This window comes from Taudactylus pleione, unplaced genomic scaffold, assembly GCF_031769625.1.
Source record: "Taudactylus pleione unplaced genomic scaffold, aTauple2 ptg000019l, whole genome shotgun sequence".
NCBI lineage: Eukaryota > Metazoa > Chordata > Amphibia > Anura > Myobatrachidae > Taudactylus > Taudactylus pleione.
Genome location: NW_028284421.1, coordinates 17770700 through 17784104, shown reverse-complemented (window position 1 = coordinate 17784104; position 13405 = coordinate 17770700). Strand labels below are relative to the sequence as shown.

General features: G+C 39.7%; 1 protein-coding gene across 6 annotated transcripts in view; it reads left to right on the top strand.

The window, feature by feature from the left end:
• Positions 1-13405, top strand: part of LOC148540355 (dual oxidase 1-like) — a 229697-nt gene that overhangs the window by 123895 nt on the left and 92397 nt on the right. For all 6 annotated transcript variants that reach the window (XM_088445660.1, XM_088445643.1, XM_088445669.1 and 3 more), the window contains 2 exons: positions 5480-5655; positions 10864-10982. In XM_088445660.1, the coding sequence (XP_088301786.1) occupies positions 5480-5655; positions 10864-10982 (295 nt within the window). The remainder of the gene's footprint in view (positions 1-5479; positions 5656-10863; positions 10983-13405) is intronic.

Here is a 13405-nt window from a genome sequence, read left to right as displayed (position 1 = left end):
AAGTGTATAACTGACTATAGGATTGTGTACTGTGCTAGATGTATATACAGTGGGTAAAATAAGAATTGAACACATCAACATTTTTCTCAGTAAATATATTTGTAATGGGACTATTGGGGATGTAGTTTGGAAGCCGACGGTCTAAATGCTGACTGCCGGCTTCCAGACTTTCTAATCCTGGCATGGTACTAATGACAGGCATCGAAAACTCGACCCCTGTCATTAACCAGATGCCAGAAGACAGACGCCCGGCATACCGAATGAAGGTAAGCTGGCCGCGGGCAGCCGCAGGGGGGAGGGTTAGGTTTAGCGCTCCCTGGGGGGACTTAGGGTTAGGCATCCCCCCGGGAGGGTTAGGTTTAGGCTGCGGGAAGGGGGGTTAGGTTTAGGCACTTAGAGGGGGGGATTAGGGTTAGGCACTTGGGGGGGAGCTTAGGGTCAGGGCGGGGATTAGATTAGCGATACTTACCTTAGGGACGATCGGGATTTTCACCCTTGCTGGGCTGCTGTTGTTGGGATTTGAACCGGCGGCCCTGCGTATGGCGGTAATACCTACTACACCCGGCTATTGTAATGAAATTTTCACCAAATGTTAGCAACAGCCCATGCAATCCACACATTCAAAGAAATTTAGGATGAATTCAAATTGGGTAACACAGCTAACCCCTATTGAACTAACGAATTGAAGAGATAGAAGCATGTCAATTCATAGATCTTTTACTCATTTTTATTTGTGTTAATATATTTTGAAAGTCTTTATTGATGTATTTTGTGTACTCTTAATGGATTATTAATCTTTAACTGTATATTGGAATTGCCATTAATGGTGTGTGTGTGTATATATATATATATATATATATATTAGCTAGTTAAAGTATTTGTTTGAAAGTTATGAGCGTGTTTGGAGACAGTGATTATACAGATTATATTCACCTGACCTGTCAGAAAGTCAGCTCCTACAAAAGACCATTACTGCTCACACCTCATTATGCACCTGCTTCTTGAGAAAGCCATCAAAGCACAGAGAAACGCGTTGAAATTTATAGGTGCTTGACTCTATCACTAGCACTACTGAGCGATGAAGCTGCCTTATGTGAATTGGCCTGTTTCCTATATTACTTAAGATTGCAGTTCAATTGTTGGTAGACCCTTTCTCTGGCTAGCTGTCGAGACCTAACTCACCGGGGATAGTACATGTTGGCTATTTACATCACTGCCTATAAAGACACACAGCAATTGCTTCCCCACCCTCCCGTGCCCGCATTATCCGGTATGTGTGTTCCAGCGTTAGTACATCGGAGTTCTTGCTGAGTACCGGCAGTGGCTGTAAGTGGAGGTAGACTTTATATCAGTGAGTAATATTGGGGAAACTCTCTCTCCCCCATTAAATTTTATATTATGAACTGTCCTTCTCTATAAAAGATTATTAAGTTGGACTGCCGCTTAACTCAATTACCTGCCAACATCTATGTCTCTGAATTATTCAGAGGGTTAAATTAAGGCTGCTACATATTATAGTGCTGACTGTATTGGTACATATTGCTACTTTTTATAACTAGTTCATTACAATTGTATTTGGAACACTGTAACTGTAATTTTGTATTCTCAAGTTTCATTGAATTGTAGCATTTTATCTCTCTGGAGCTAAGTACCAGTGATTGTGAATATAAACTTTTTAACAAATAATTTTTTATACTCCCGGGAGATAATAGTTGATTATCTTCAATCACTATTTTGCTGATTGATATTTCTAATAAATCAAAGTACAGTATATATTGTACTAGGCGCCACTGCATAACATTTGTTTTGTCTTTTTGTATAGAGAGTGGTATTCTCCTTTTATGTTGGTACTTTGGCTTCTGGAACATTATTTAGATCTATTTAATGCAGGTGTCATTATAGGCGCCATAGCATTTTTTCCTATTTGGACAATTTTTCAGTTTGCACATGCCGCTAAGTTGCACTGTGCATGCGTCCTGATGGTTACAAATTTGGGAATTTCTGTACTAATCCCATCAGCTGCACCATTAGCACTAAGACCCTGTCTCACTGCGGAAAAAGATGCAATCGCTGCATTAATGTCAATCTTTGAATCAGGCCCCCTAATTGCAGATGCTCACAGTGAAGGAGGAGAAAGCCTAACCATTTGTGTTCCCAGTAAAAGTATCACTGCATCGAAGTCACTTCCAAATATGAGGAAAGTTACAGTATGTGGCCACATGCTAACATAGTCAAGTGCACCAACAGTAAATACACATTCTCCACTCACTGAAATTAAATTGCCATACTATCTAAAATCATGTTTCATTTCTGCAGTTGCAAAAATTACCTTAATTAATTTGCATTCATTCATTTCTAAGTAGCTTAATCATATGTGTAAGATTTATTTATATAGTTCTGAACTACCATTTTGCACATTATTAAATCTAGAGGTAATTGTTATATAGTCCATTAATTGATAGTGTTCAATTATGTTTGTTTTGAATGCTCAACTCAAAAAAGATTTTCCACATGGGTGTAATTGTACTGGTTTTTGAAGATTTATGTTACTTTATGTGCAATTTTGGAATTCTTGGTATGCATAATTTTATTTCAAATCAAAGTAGTGAACTTTTATTGATAGTAAAACTACAGTATATCTGTGTGTGTAATGCTAAAGGATGCTGACCTTAAAACAAGGCCCATTAGAAAATTACTGAAGGTCCCATTTCAAATCTTCATGTCAGTTCTTAGTAACCTAGATTGGGTCACTTTGTCTGAATGTATCTAAAGCACATAAAGATCATATTGTCAGCTCAGTTGGCCTCAATTATTCTATGAATAGTACTGTGTAAAAATGTATGTGCTCTATATAAGAAATACCAAATAGAAAAAAGTGCTGCAACTGCATATATGCCAGAGATTATGAAGCCTTTTAGTGACCGACTTGCAAGCTTAAGGGGCCTATCCACTAGGCAACCTGAAAGACTGAACGACTGAATGTCATTCAGTGCAGGAACCCGACCTCCTATCTCTGAACATGCCAAACCTGACGATCGTCGTCAGGTTGACGGGCATGTTCAGTAGATAGTCGTGGTCGACAAGGACCCAGCATGCACGCGCATCGCTGGTCCTTGCCGGCTATCCATTACACGACTTTCTGTACGATGCGACCAAAACTTCCTGGTTTCGGTCGGATCGTGCAAAAAGTTGTGTAATGGAAAGACCTCTCTACAGGAAACAAAACAACTTACAGTATGTCCTAGAGCTATGTCCCAGGTCATACTACATTTCATTCTAATAAATATTTACGGCATAGGTTCCAGATAAGTGAGTCACCTTGTCATCCCATTAGGGTCCCTATGATCATCTTTATTTTTAATTTTCTTTTGCATGGAAAGTTTTACCTAATAGGTGATGTTATGCAATGTAATCTGCTGATACAGAAGCACTTATGTGCCATGCTTTAACAGCTGGTTATATCTACCTAGTAGACAATCTAGTTCTTGGTCACACACTTAAATAACAACTTATTTACAGCATTAGAGCTTACCCACAAGCATATGCTGGAGCTGCATAAGCCACTTAAGTATGATGGCTTACATTGTGTCTAATCATTCCCTAACCCCTTATAACTGCATTTCAAGTATCAACATCTTAAACATAGGAAATAAAAAAAACATGAAACAACATCTGATGAGAAGAATCCCCAATTTTATTTATCACTTCAATAAAGTTGGTGGCCAACAAAAAGCAATTGTAAACATGCTATTTAAATCTGATCATCAGGGTGGGCAATACTGCACTCACCCCAACTTACTGTGGGCATTGTCGTACCCACCCACAGTTCAAAGGATTGGGTGCCTCCAATCTACAGGTTGTGAAGCAAGAAACTCCACCTTAACTTGACAGGCAACCATCCGAATAAAATATATGCCCCACCGTCGATCAGCCTACTTTATTTATCAGTATCAAATGGGGGTATGCAGCCTATAATGAGGCAGGTGTCCACTACCTATACTGATGCAGGTAAAGTTAGTAAATGTGCACAATCGCTATACAGCCCCAGAGAACTTATCATCCTGTAATCACATAGATAACATTGCACCTTAATTGTATTCCAATTTGCAATTGCATTTGCTAGCAAAGCTAGTACCCTTTCAGAACCTAGCCCAACACCAACCAAACAGCCTATGCCCTAGCATCAGCTAGGAGATCATCTACAAACCAAGCTATATCACTACTTTTTCAACAAGTTTACATTACATTACATTGAGATATCATTAACTGTGCATCTCCCTAACCACTTTCGGCTATGGCCGCCATGGGATCTTTTGCACCTGGTACTATGGGAGACATTGCCAAAAGTGTGCCACACCTCATTATGAATACTGGGGTCCCCAGTTCATTTTACAATGGCACAATGACTGGACGTGACTAAAGACAGGCCTGGGCCAGGAAATTTTTATGTGCTTCTCTCTTTTGAAGTCCCTGTTTACAGCATTCCCCGGGCTCCAGAATCACCGTCTTGGAAGTCATGTTGCTTTATACTTGAATGGGCTACTCTTGATCAAATTGTAGTTGAAAGGGAATTTACAATATAAATAGTAATACCTGAATACATGCAAGGTCACGGCTACATAGAATTGTCATGGACTTTGAACCGAACAACAAACTAATGCAAGATTCGTGTTCTAAACTGACTTCATCACAATCACAGCCTTGAGTAGTTCTTTTTAATACCTATTTCATGCTTTCGGTCACTCCCTTTTGATCCCATAGATTGTCACCCACACTCCTGCATAGGCTGCATTTAATAGAGCATTACAACAAGAAAGACCTTCCCATTCTGGTTTTTGAAACTGCATCTGCTGAAATCATTTTTGTGTGTTGATGGGTCTAGTTGAAAATGCTATTGATTGAAACAATAAAAATGTCCTAGTATTACAGTATAAAGCACACTTGAATGGTGCCTCAAGGCCAGCTTTTTTTCAGGGAGAAAAATTATTTGTGACCCTACTAAATATAGAATACCCCACTAATACTGTCTTCTGAACTTGTAGAATCTTTATTATTATTATTATTATTATTATTATTATTGTATATTTTTTGTAAGTGTGTACATAATTTATTTATGTTTTACTTGTTGTTTTCCCTATGACATTTTTTTTAGTACTCCTTTTTGAATTGCCCATGTTAATTGCACAACTGTTTGGAATACTTTTAAGATTATTATATATCTTTTAACCTTAAAATATTGTAACACTATTCTTAAATAAACAGATTTTGCACATGGATTGCACGTTACACTGTCTTACTAAATATACCTGTCAGTGTAGTGCTTATATTTTATTTGTATAACTCTTATTTTTGTTGCTTAAAGAATGTTGATAGAAGATTAAATGTTGTTTTGGTTATGTGATCATAATTGGTTTTGGATTATATTATATATAAATCATTTGTAGAGTAGATGGTGTAATTTTCCTGTCTTCTATTGCAGCTGTTTAATGATGTAGCCACATTGTATGACAATGACATTAAAAAGCTTGAGCTTCTTCCGGGTGTCTTGTTGGAGAATTACAAAGATCCTGGCAACCTTCTCACGGCCATTGCTTTGGACCAATTCCAGCGATTACGAGATGGAGACAGATTTTGGTTTGAAAATACAAGAAATGGGTAAATATAACCAAATACAACTGCTAAATTTAAAATAATTATACAAATCTTTGGAATTTATCCAGAATGTAATTTATACGGATGAGAAACACCTTGTTTCAGCAATTTATATGTATGTATGCTGCACTTTTCTTTACATTGTTAGGGATTACATTATATATATAATATATATATATATAGATATATATTAAAAAAATATATATATATATATATATATATATATATTATTTATTGGGGTGAGAGGGGTTGTCTTTCACCTGGATTGCACACATTTTGGTGGGATCAGCTCCCTCTGAGTGAGTCTAGAGTGAACCCTGTCCAGTTTGCAGCAAGGGAGGTGTGGAAATCCATGTTTTCACAGTTGCACAGGCCGAACTGCAACACATCACTGAGCAGCAGAGGAAGAGTTTAAAACTATCACACACCTGATGCTCTTTGCCCTGATGCTGTCTAGTGGGCAGTAGTAGGATTAAATGTCTGTAGTGCCAGGGTTCAAGGGCTATGTTCAGAAAGCATGGCCAATTGTGGCTGCAAGCCACTGCTGATTGTTAAGCACAAGGGGTGCTGGAACCTTTTATGTGTGTTTGCTTATTTCTGTTATGTGCCTGTGTGTGTCCAGGCCTATGCTCATGTATGCTAAAGTGCAGCGTCTGCTGCCATTAAAAGACACTGCTTTTCCGAATACCTGCCAGTCTGAATCCTCATTTCTACAGTACACTCCTTGTTACATTATATATATATATATATATATATATATATATATATATATATATATATAATATTCTGAACTCTTATCTTCAGATATGGTTAACTGATGGGGTGCACAATCAAAGCCAATATACAAGTCATGGAGTGCCCAAGCTCTCCACAAGGAGATGAAGGAACTCTCCAGACTGAGTATAAACAAAATTACAGCAATTTATTCTCCAACCAGAAAGCTGTTGCTGCTGCATTTTACTCTATTGTACTGCTGTTTGCTGTTTCCCAGGTGGGACCAAAACATTGGGAAACCGGTATGGTATGTTCCTGGTTGAAGAATAAAGTTTATTCAATAAACTGCTGCCATTTTGTTTATACTTAGAGGTAAATTTATTAAAGTAGAGTTTTTAAAAGTGGAGATGTTGCCCATAGCAACCAATCAGATTCTGTTATCTTCTAGAAGGTGCTAGTTAAATGTTAAGTTGAATCTGATTGGTTGCTATGGGCAACATTCTTACTTCTAAAAATTTGCACTTTAGTAAATATACCCCTCAGTCTGGAGTGGAACGTGTGTTAATCTCCTTGTGAAGAGCTTGATATATGAACACACACACATATATACAGTGGGTAAAATAAGTATTGAACACTTCAACGTTTTTCTCAGTAAATATATTAGTAATGGGGCTATTGTAATTAAATTTTCACCAAATGTCAGCAACAACCCATGCAATCCACACATGCAAAGAAATCAAACCGTAGATGTCCATAAATTAAGTTACAGTATGTGTAATAATGTGAAATGACACAGGGAAAAAGTATTAAACACATGAAGAAAGGGAGGTGCAAAAGGGCATGGCAGACCAAGACACCATCTTAAATCTATCAGCAATTAGAAAGCAATCCTGCCCCTTGCCAGTGCAAATTAATATAAGCTGGTTCAGTCCAAACTGATGGCCTATAAAAAGGTATCTCATTACCAATGTGTCACACAAGAAACATCTCATGATGAGTAAAATCAAAGAGCTCTCAAGACCTTTGCAAACTTATTGTTGCAAAACATACTGATGGCAATGGTTACAGAAGGATTTCTAAACTTCTGAATGTTCCAGTGAGCACTGTTGGGGCCATAATCCGGTAGTGGAAAGAAAATAATTTCACCATAAACTGGCCACGACAAGGTGCTCCTCACAAGATTTCTGACAGAGGAGTGAAAAGAATTATCAGAAGAGTTGTCCAAGAGCCAATGATCACTTGTGGAGAGATTCAGAAAGGCCTGGAATTAGCAGGTACAATTGTTTCAAAGAAAACAATAAGTAATCCACTCAACCCCCATGGCCTGTATGCATGCTCACCATGCAAGACTCCATTGCTTAAGAAAAAACATGTTGAAGCTAGTTTAAAGTTTGCTGCACAACATTTGGATAAGCCTGTGAAACACTGAGAGAATATAGTCTGGTCAGATGAGACCAAAATTGAACTCTTTGGATATCATAATACACACCATGTTTGGAGGAGAAATGTCACTGCACATCACCCCAAAAACACCATACCAACAGTGAAGTTTGGAGGTGGGAACATCATGGTGTGGGGCTGTGTTTCAGCATACGGTACTGGCATACTTCATATGGTTGAAAAAAGGATGAATAGAAAAATGTACCGAGACATTCTTGATAAAAATCTGCTGCCATCTACCAGGATGCTGAAGATGAAACAAAGATGGACATTTCAGCAACACAATGATCCCAAACACACAGCCAAGGACACTCTCAATTGGTTTCAGAGAAATAAAATAAAGCTGCTAAAATGGCCCAGCCAATCACCATCCAATTGAAAATCTATGGAAAGAACTAAAGATCAGACTTCATAGAAGAGGCCCACGGAACCTTCAAGATTTGAAGACTGTTTGTGTGGAAGAATGGGCCAAAATCACACCTGAGCAATGCATGCGACTAGTTTCTCCATACAGGAGGTGTCTTGATGCTGTCATTACCAGCAAAGGCTTTTGTACGAAGAATTAAGTAAATTTCAGCAAGCGTGCTCAATACTTTTTCCCTGTGTCATTTCACATTATTACACATTTATGGACATATATGGTTTGATTTCTTTGCATGTGTGTATTACATGGGTTGTTACAGACATTTGGTGAAATTTAAATTATAATAGCCCCATTACAGATATATTTACTGAGGAAAATGTTGGGGTGTGTTCAATAATTATTTTACCCGCTGTATGTGTATATACCATGCGCCAGCGCAATAATCACATTGCAAGACACGAGTGCCGAGACTTCTGGATATATATATATATATATATATATATATATATTATATTCACCAGATAGGCAGCACTCCAAAATTGACAGGTAAATAGTTGCCGGTGCCATCCTAGCTATTCCAACGCGGGATCCAAATACAGCATGTAGAAGGCGGCACTCAGAGATCATACACCAACGCTGGCAGAAGTAGTATCAACGTTTTAAGACTTTATTATCTCATCATCAGGACACACCTGATGACGAGATAATAAAGTCTTGAAACGTTGATACTACTTCACGACTGTTGCCAGCGTTGGTGTATGATTTCTGAGTGCCGCCTTCTACATGATTATATATATATATATCTATCAACTTGGTATAAGACAACTCAAATGGTTAATGAACAGCAAAGTGCAGTAGTGCATCCACCTCATCCAAACAGAAAAAGTAGAAGCCCAGCACTCATATTCAATGTTAGAATTTATACAGATAAAGACAAATACATGTCATGGTGTGTTTGCAGACCCGACAGCAACAGACTCCTGTAAGTTTTCCTCAGGGGTGTAGCAGGCACAGATCTGGTTAGGGTTTCTGTCTCCTGTGGTAAATGGCACATTTCTAATGCAGCAGCCATTAAATCTTAGGGTTTAATTGTATATTTCGGATAGTGAGCAATGGGCCTGATTCATTACAGATCGCAATATTGCGTACGCAGGAAGTTCATCTGCGATACTATGCTTATCCATTGCGATCGCAATGCAAACTCAGCACTACATAAGGACGCCCACTTTACATTGCACACATCCGTAATACTTAGCAGAATAGCAAAACCATCGGTACAATCGAGTACCATCGCAGCATCACGCACACTTACACAAGCTATGACCTTACTCAGAAATTGCTAACAATCACGCACGCTATGAGACCTCAGACTTGGTATGGCATTGCAGTGGATAATTTATGCACACCGATGAAACGGTGTGTGAACGCACTGGCACGCCTGCGTTAGGCCGACCACCTTTCTGTAACCACCCACAAGTGGCACTTTCTGTCAATCACTCTGCGATGGGTCAGCATAGCCTCTGTGATCATAGTCCTGATCGCAGTGGCTAGTTCGTGCACTGTGATGCATACTCATGTGCAGAAGGCAACAATCGGCCAATTGCGTGCGTATTCGCAGTTGCGTTAGGTAGTGAATCAAGCCCAATTCCATATAGAGAATGGCTATCTAGTATTTTTTTTTTTTTATTAGAGAAAATTCCACAGTATTAAACATGGGGTAAGTATCTCCCCAATCTCAGCAGATGCAATATTTAGGAAAAAGTACACTTCACTACACATGGCAGAGTGTCATAGTCATGCCAAGCATCTCACACCACATGGCACAATGTTGCTAGGTGTATGAGGACACATCTGTATAGTATTTTGTGCTGAACGAATAACAGAGGCTTGGATGAGCCTGAAGTGCCTTAAACCAGGAGGCTGGTGGACTGACTTGAGTGGTGGACACATGCACCGGTTATACCTATTAGGTGACAGGTGTGTGGCTTTTTTAAGTAGTTTGTTTATATCTTGGTTAGCAGGATTTGGGCCACTTTTTCTTGAAAATAAAATGTCCCACCCTCTTTCCTCATTGGCTTTTTTGTTTATTGTTAGCTTTTTGCTTTTGGTGGGAAAATTTGGCTTATCATCAGCCCGGGTGCAGTTGGTGTGTTGGGTGCACTCAGCTTCATAGATATTGTGGGGAAATGTTGTACCACCTTTATGGGGGCAGTATATCCATCTACAGATGAAATAGTGGATGGTTTGAGTTTAGTACCCTAGTGAATTGGTATGGCACCCACTGGGTGGATACTGCCTGAAATACAGCTGTTGTTTGTTGGTTGAGTTTGCATTGTTGGGCTGCGCTGTTTAGGGGCCATCCGTTCTTGCCACCATATAATTCCTTATCTCTGAATAAATAGCCAACCTTTTTAATTACTGTTTGCATGTGTTTACTTATTAGATAAATTTGGCTTATGTATGAAGATCGCACACTCCAGACTCACCTCAACCGTTACTAGATTTATTAGCTGAAGATACAGTAGGTGCAACCCAAAATGCACATTCAATCGCAATTTTGCAACCAACTTTTTAAGCACATTCTCGGGACACAGAATTGCGTGTCTATAGATGATTTATGTACGCATTTTATTTCAGATTATACAGAAGGATAATGTACAGTATTGTGATGTTTATAATGTCTCTTTTTTTAGGTTATTTAATGTTGATGAAATAGCAAAGATCAAAAATACTTCATTTCATGATGTAATTTTAGCCGTTACCTCTGCAGAAATTGGGGATATTCAGCAGAAAGTGTTCACTTGGCTTAATGGTGAGTCCATATATATAGTAGAACTTGGAAAACAAAGCTCTTTCCATAATTATTTCACATACAGAACTTTAAGTACATACTGTACGTGTTGTGGTTATGTAACAGAGCTGACCTGGTGAAAAAGTTAATGTCTATAGCATAGTTCCTAGCATTTTATATAATTGCTGCTAAGTACAGATGTGTCCTGCTACATATTTGCTGATTGCTCTACAAACGCGCGCACTGATCACGCCAAGCAATTACCCCCAGCAGCAAACGCTATGGTACACACTGCGATTGCACCATGCAATCCTGTGGAGGCGTGGGTGCAAACGAAGTGCGCGTGTCTGCTCGCGGGCACACGTCGCGCTCCATGCAAGGCGTGATTTGCTACGTACACAGCAACAATGTAGCAGAACACATCTGTAGCTGAGAACGTATTTCATATGTGGTTTTAGGTAGCTCAAGTATGGCGCTCTACAATCCCATCATATCATGCTTACTGTACTATTTTATAATATAATACTTTGCTTTGTTAGTACACATTTTTAATACATATCAGAATGTCAGGTCAACAGATTAAGAATAGATATTTACTAAAATATAGCACCAGAAAAAGGCTAATGGCACTGGGCAGTTGATCATTTGTGGAAAAAAAGGGACATTGTCTGGGACTAGATTTTCCAGGGACAGATCTTGAAAAACTGGAAGTGTCCTTGGAAATAAGGGAACATTGCCTACTGTATGTTCTTGCTTGTGATATGTACATTATTCATTTATTTGTGTTCTATGGCCCTGTTTCAGAGATGGTTAGTAATGCAGCCGTGATTGCAGCCTCTCTCACAATAGCAGTTGTGGAAATATGCAAATGCTAATCTCAGCCTTCTCTTTGTGCTCCTCCTTGCGATGGAGTGTGCAAGCACTGAGATGCCCCCCCTGGTCTGTGCAATTGTGATGGAGATTGTAAATGCTCCATCATCAATGCAACATCAGTCGCACCATCGACATTTGCGGAAGCTTAGGGTCTATTCTTCTCGAATCTAATTAAACCTGGCCTCTAAAGCTGTAGGTTTGCATTTGGGAATGCAGCAGCATTCCCAGATACGCCTGGGACACTCCCATGACATGCCCATGAAGCGGCCCTTTTTTGCGGCCACTTTAGGTTACCACCCAGTCTCCACCATGAAACTCCCAGGGATTGTAAACACATCAAGTGTTAGCAATGCCATACACAATTGCAACCCCATCGGACACTTGGGTTTGCATGTGCACAGTAAGGGTTTCCAAGACTTTTGAAGCATGCACAGCAAAATATCACTCAACTGCGAGAAAATCAACATTGCTCCCATCTCTGAATCTGGTGCTATATGAGATAGTATGAAACCTACTTGAGCTCAACCAATTTGTGCCCATGCATTGTCTGCACTCAGATGGAAAGTTGTGTCTAAATACTGGCCACTTGTGTTCTTCTTGAATCATTATTATCTTTGTACTGTACTAGTATTTAACTGCTTGAGCAAAGTTAATTTAGTAATTAAACATTTCATTTAGTATCGCAGTGATACTAACAAATAATATGCCATTGGTATTTTATATTACTTACCCCTCTGGTGAAGTCTACTGATGTCCCCTCATCAGCAGTATCCTCCACTCTGTGTCATGCGCATGAGCAAAGGCCAGTCTGCACATGTGCCTGACACTTTCACCTGGCGAGGACTGAGCAAAGCCTGGAAGGCTTCACTGAAGCTGAAAAGGCTGTTGCTGGGTCCCTATTGCAGGCAATGGGGACTGTATCGGCCATAAATAAATGGGCATTGGTAGTGCCTGATGTGGTGGGATGGGTATCAGCTCATAAACTCAGTGGGATGCTTTTTCACCATCCTAACACATATTTTCTAACTGAAAATCAAATTTTTTGACGTAAAAGTGACTCGTATAAAAAAGCTGTCCGTATGTCACATTACTCGATTGATTGTTTTTTATCATATGTGAGGTTTGTACAAGCTTTTTTTTAGGAGAGACCTGCAGTAATTTAGTTGGTGGTTGTCACAAACCTTGTCAGAAACCTCAGTACCAAACCCAGCCACTTGCCTGTGAGGAGTAGGTGCTGGCATGCCGGGAGATGTCAGCATCCTCATTCATCACCCCCCAGCCACAGCAGTCCCTGCTGTCTCAATCCTCTGGCTGTTATCACTCAGAGTGGCGGCAAGTCTGAGCGTTGACCACCGCTCTCCTGTGGACCGAGTTCTGCTTCTCTCCACAGGCAGCCATGTGGCACATTCCCCGACGTCCCATGTGGAATCCTTCCCACCAGCTCCCGCTGCTGGGCGCAGCCATGTTTTTCCTGATCAGGTGACTAACTCCTCACCAATGGAATCCTAGTCTGCCATCACCTGACTCCATCATCCAATCCCTGTCTAGCCCAGGGTATTAATGGCAGTTCC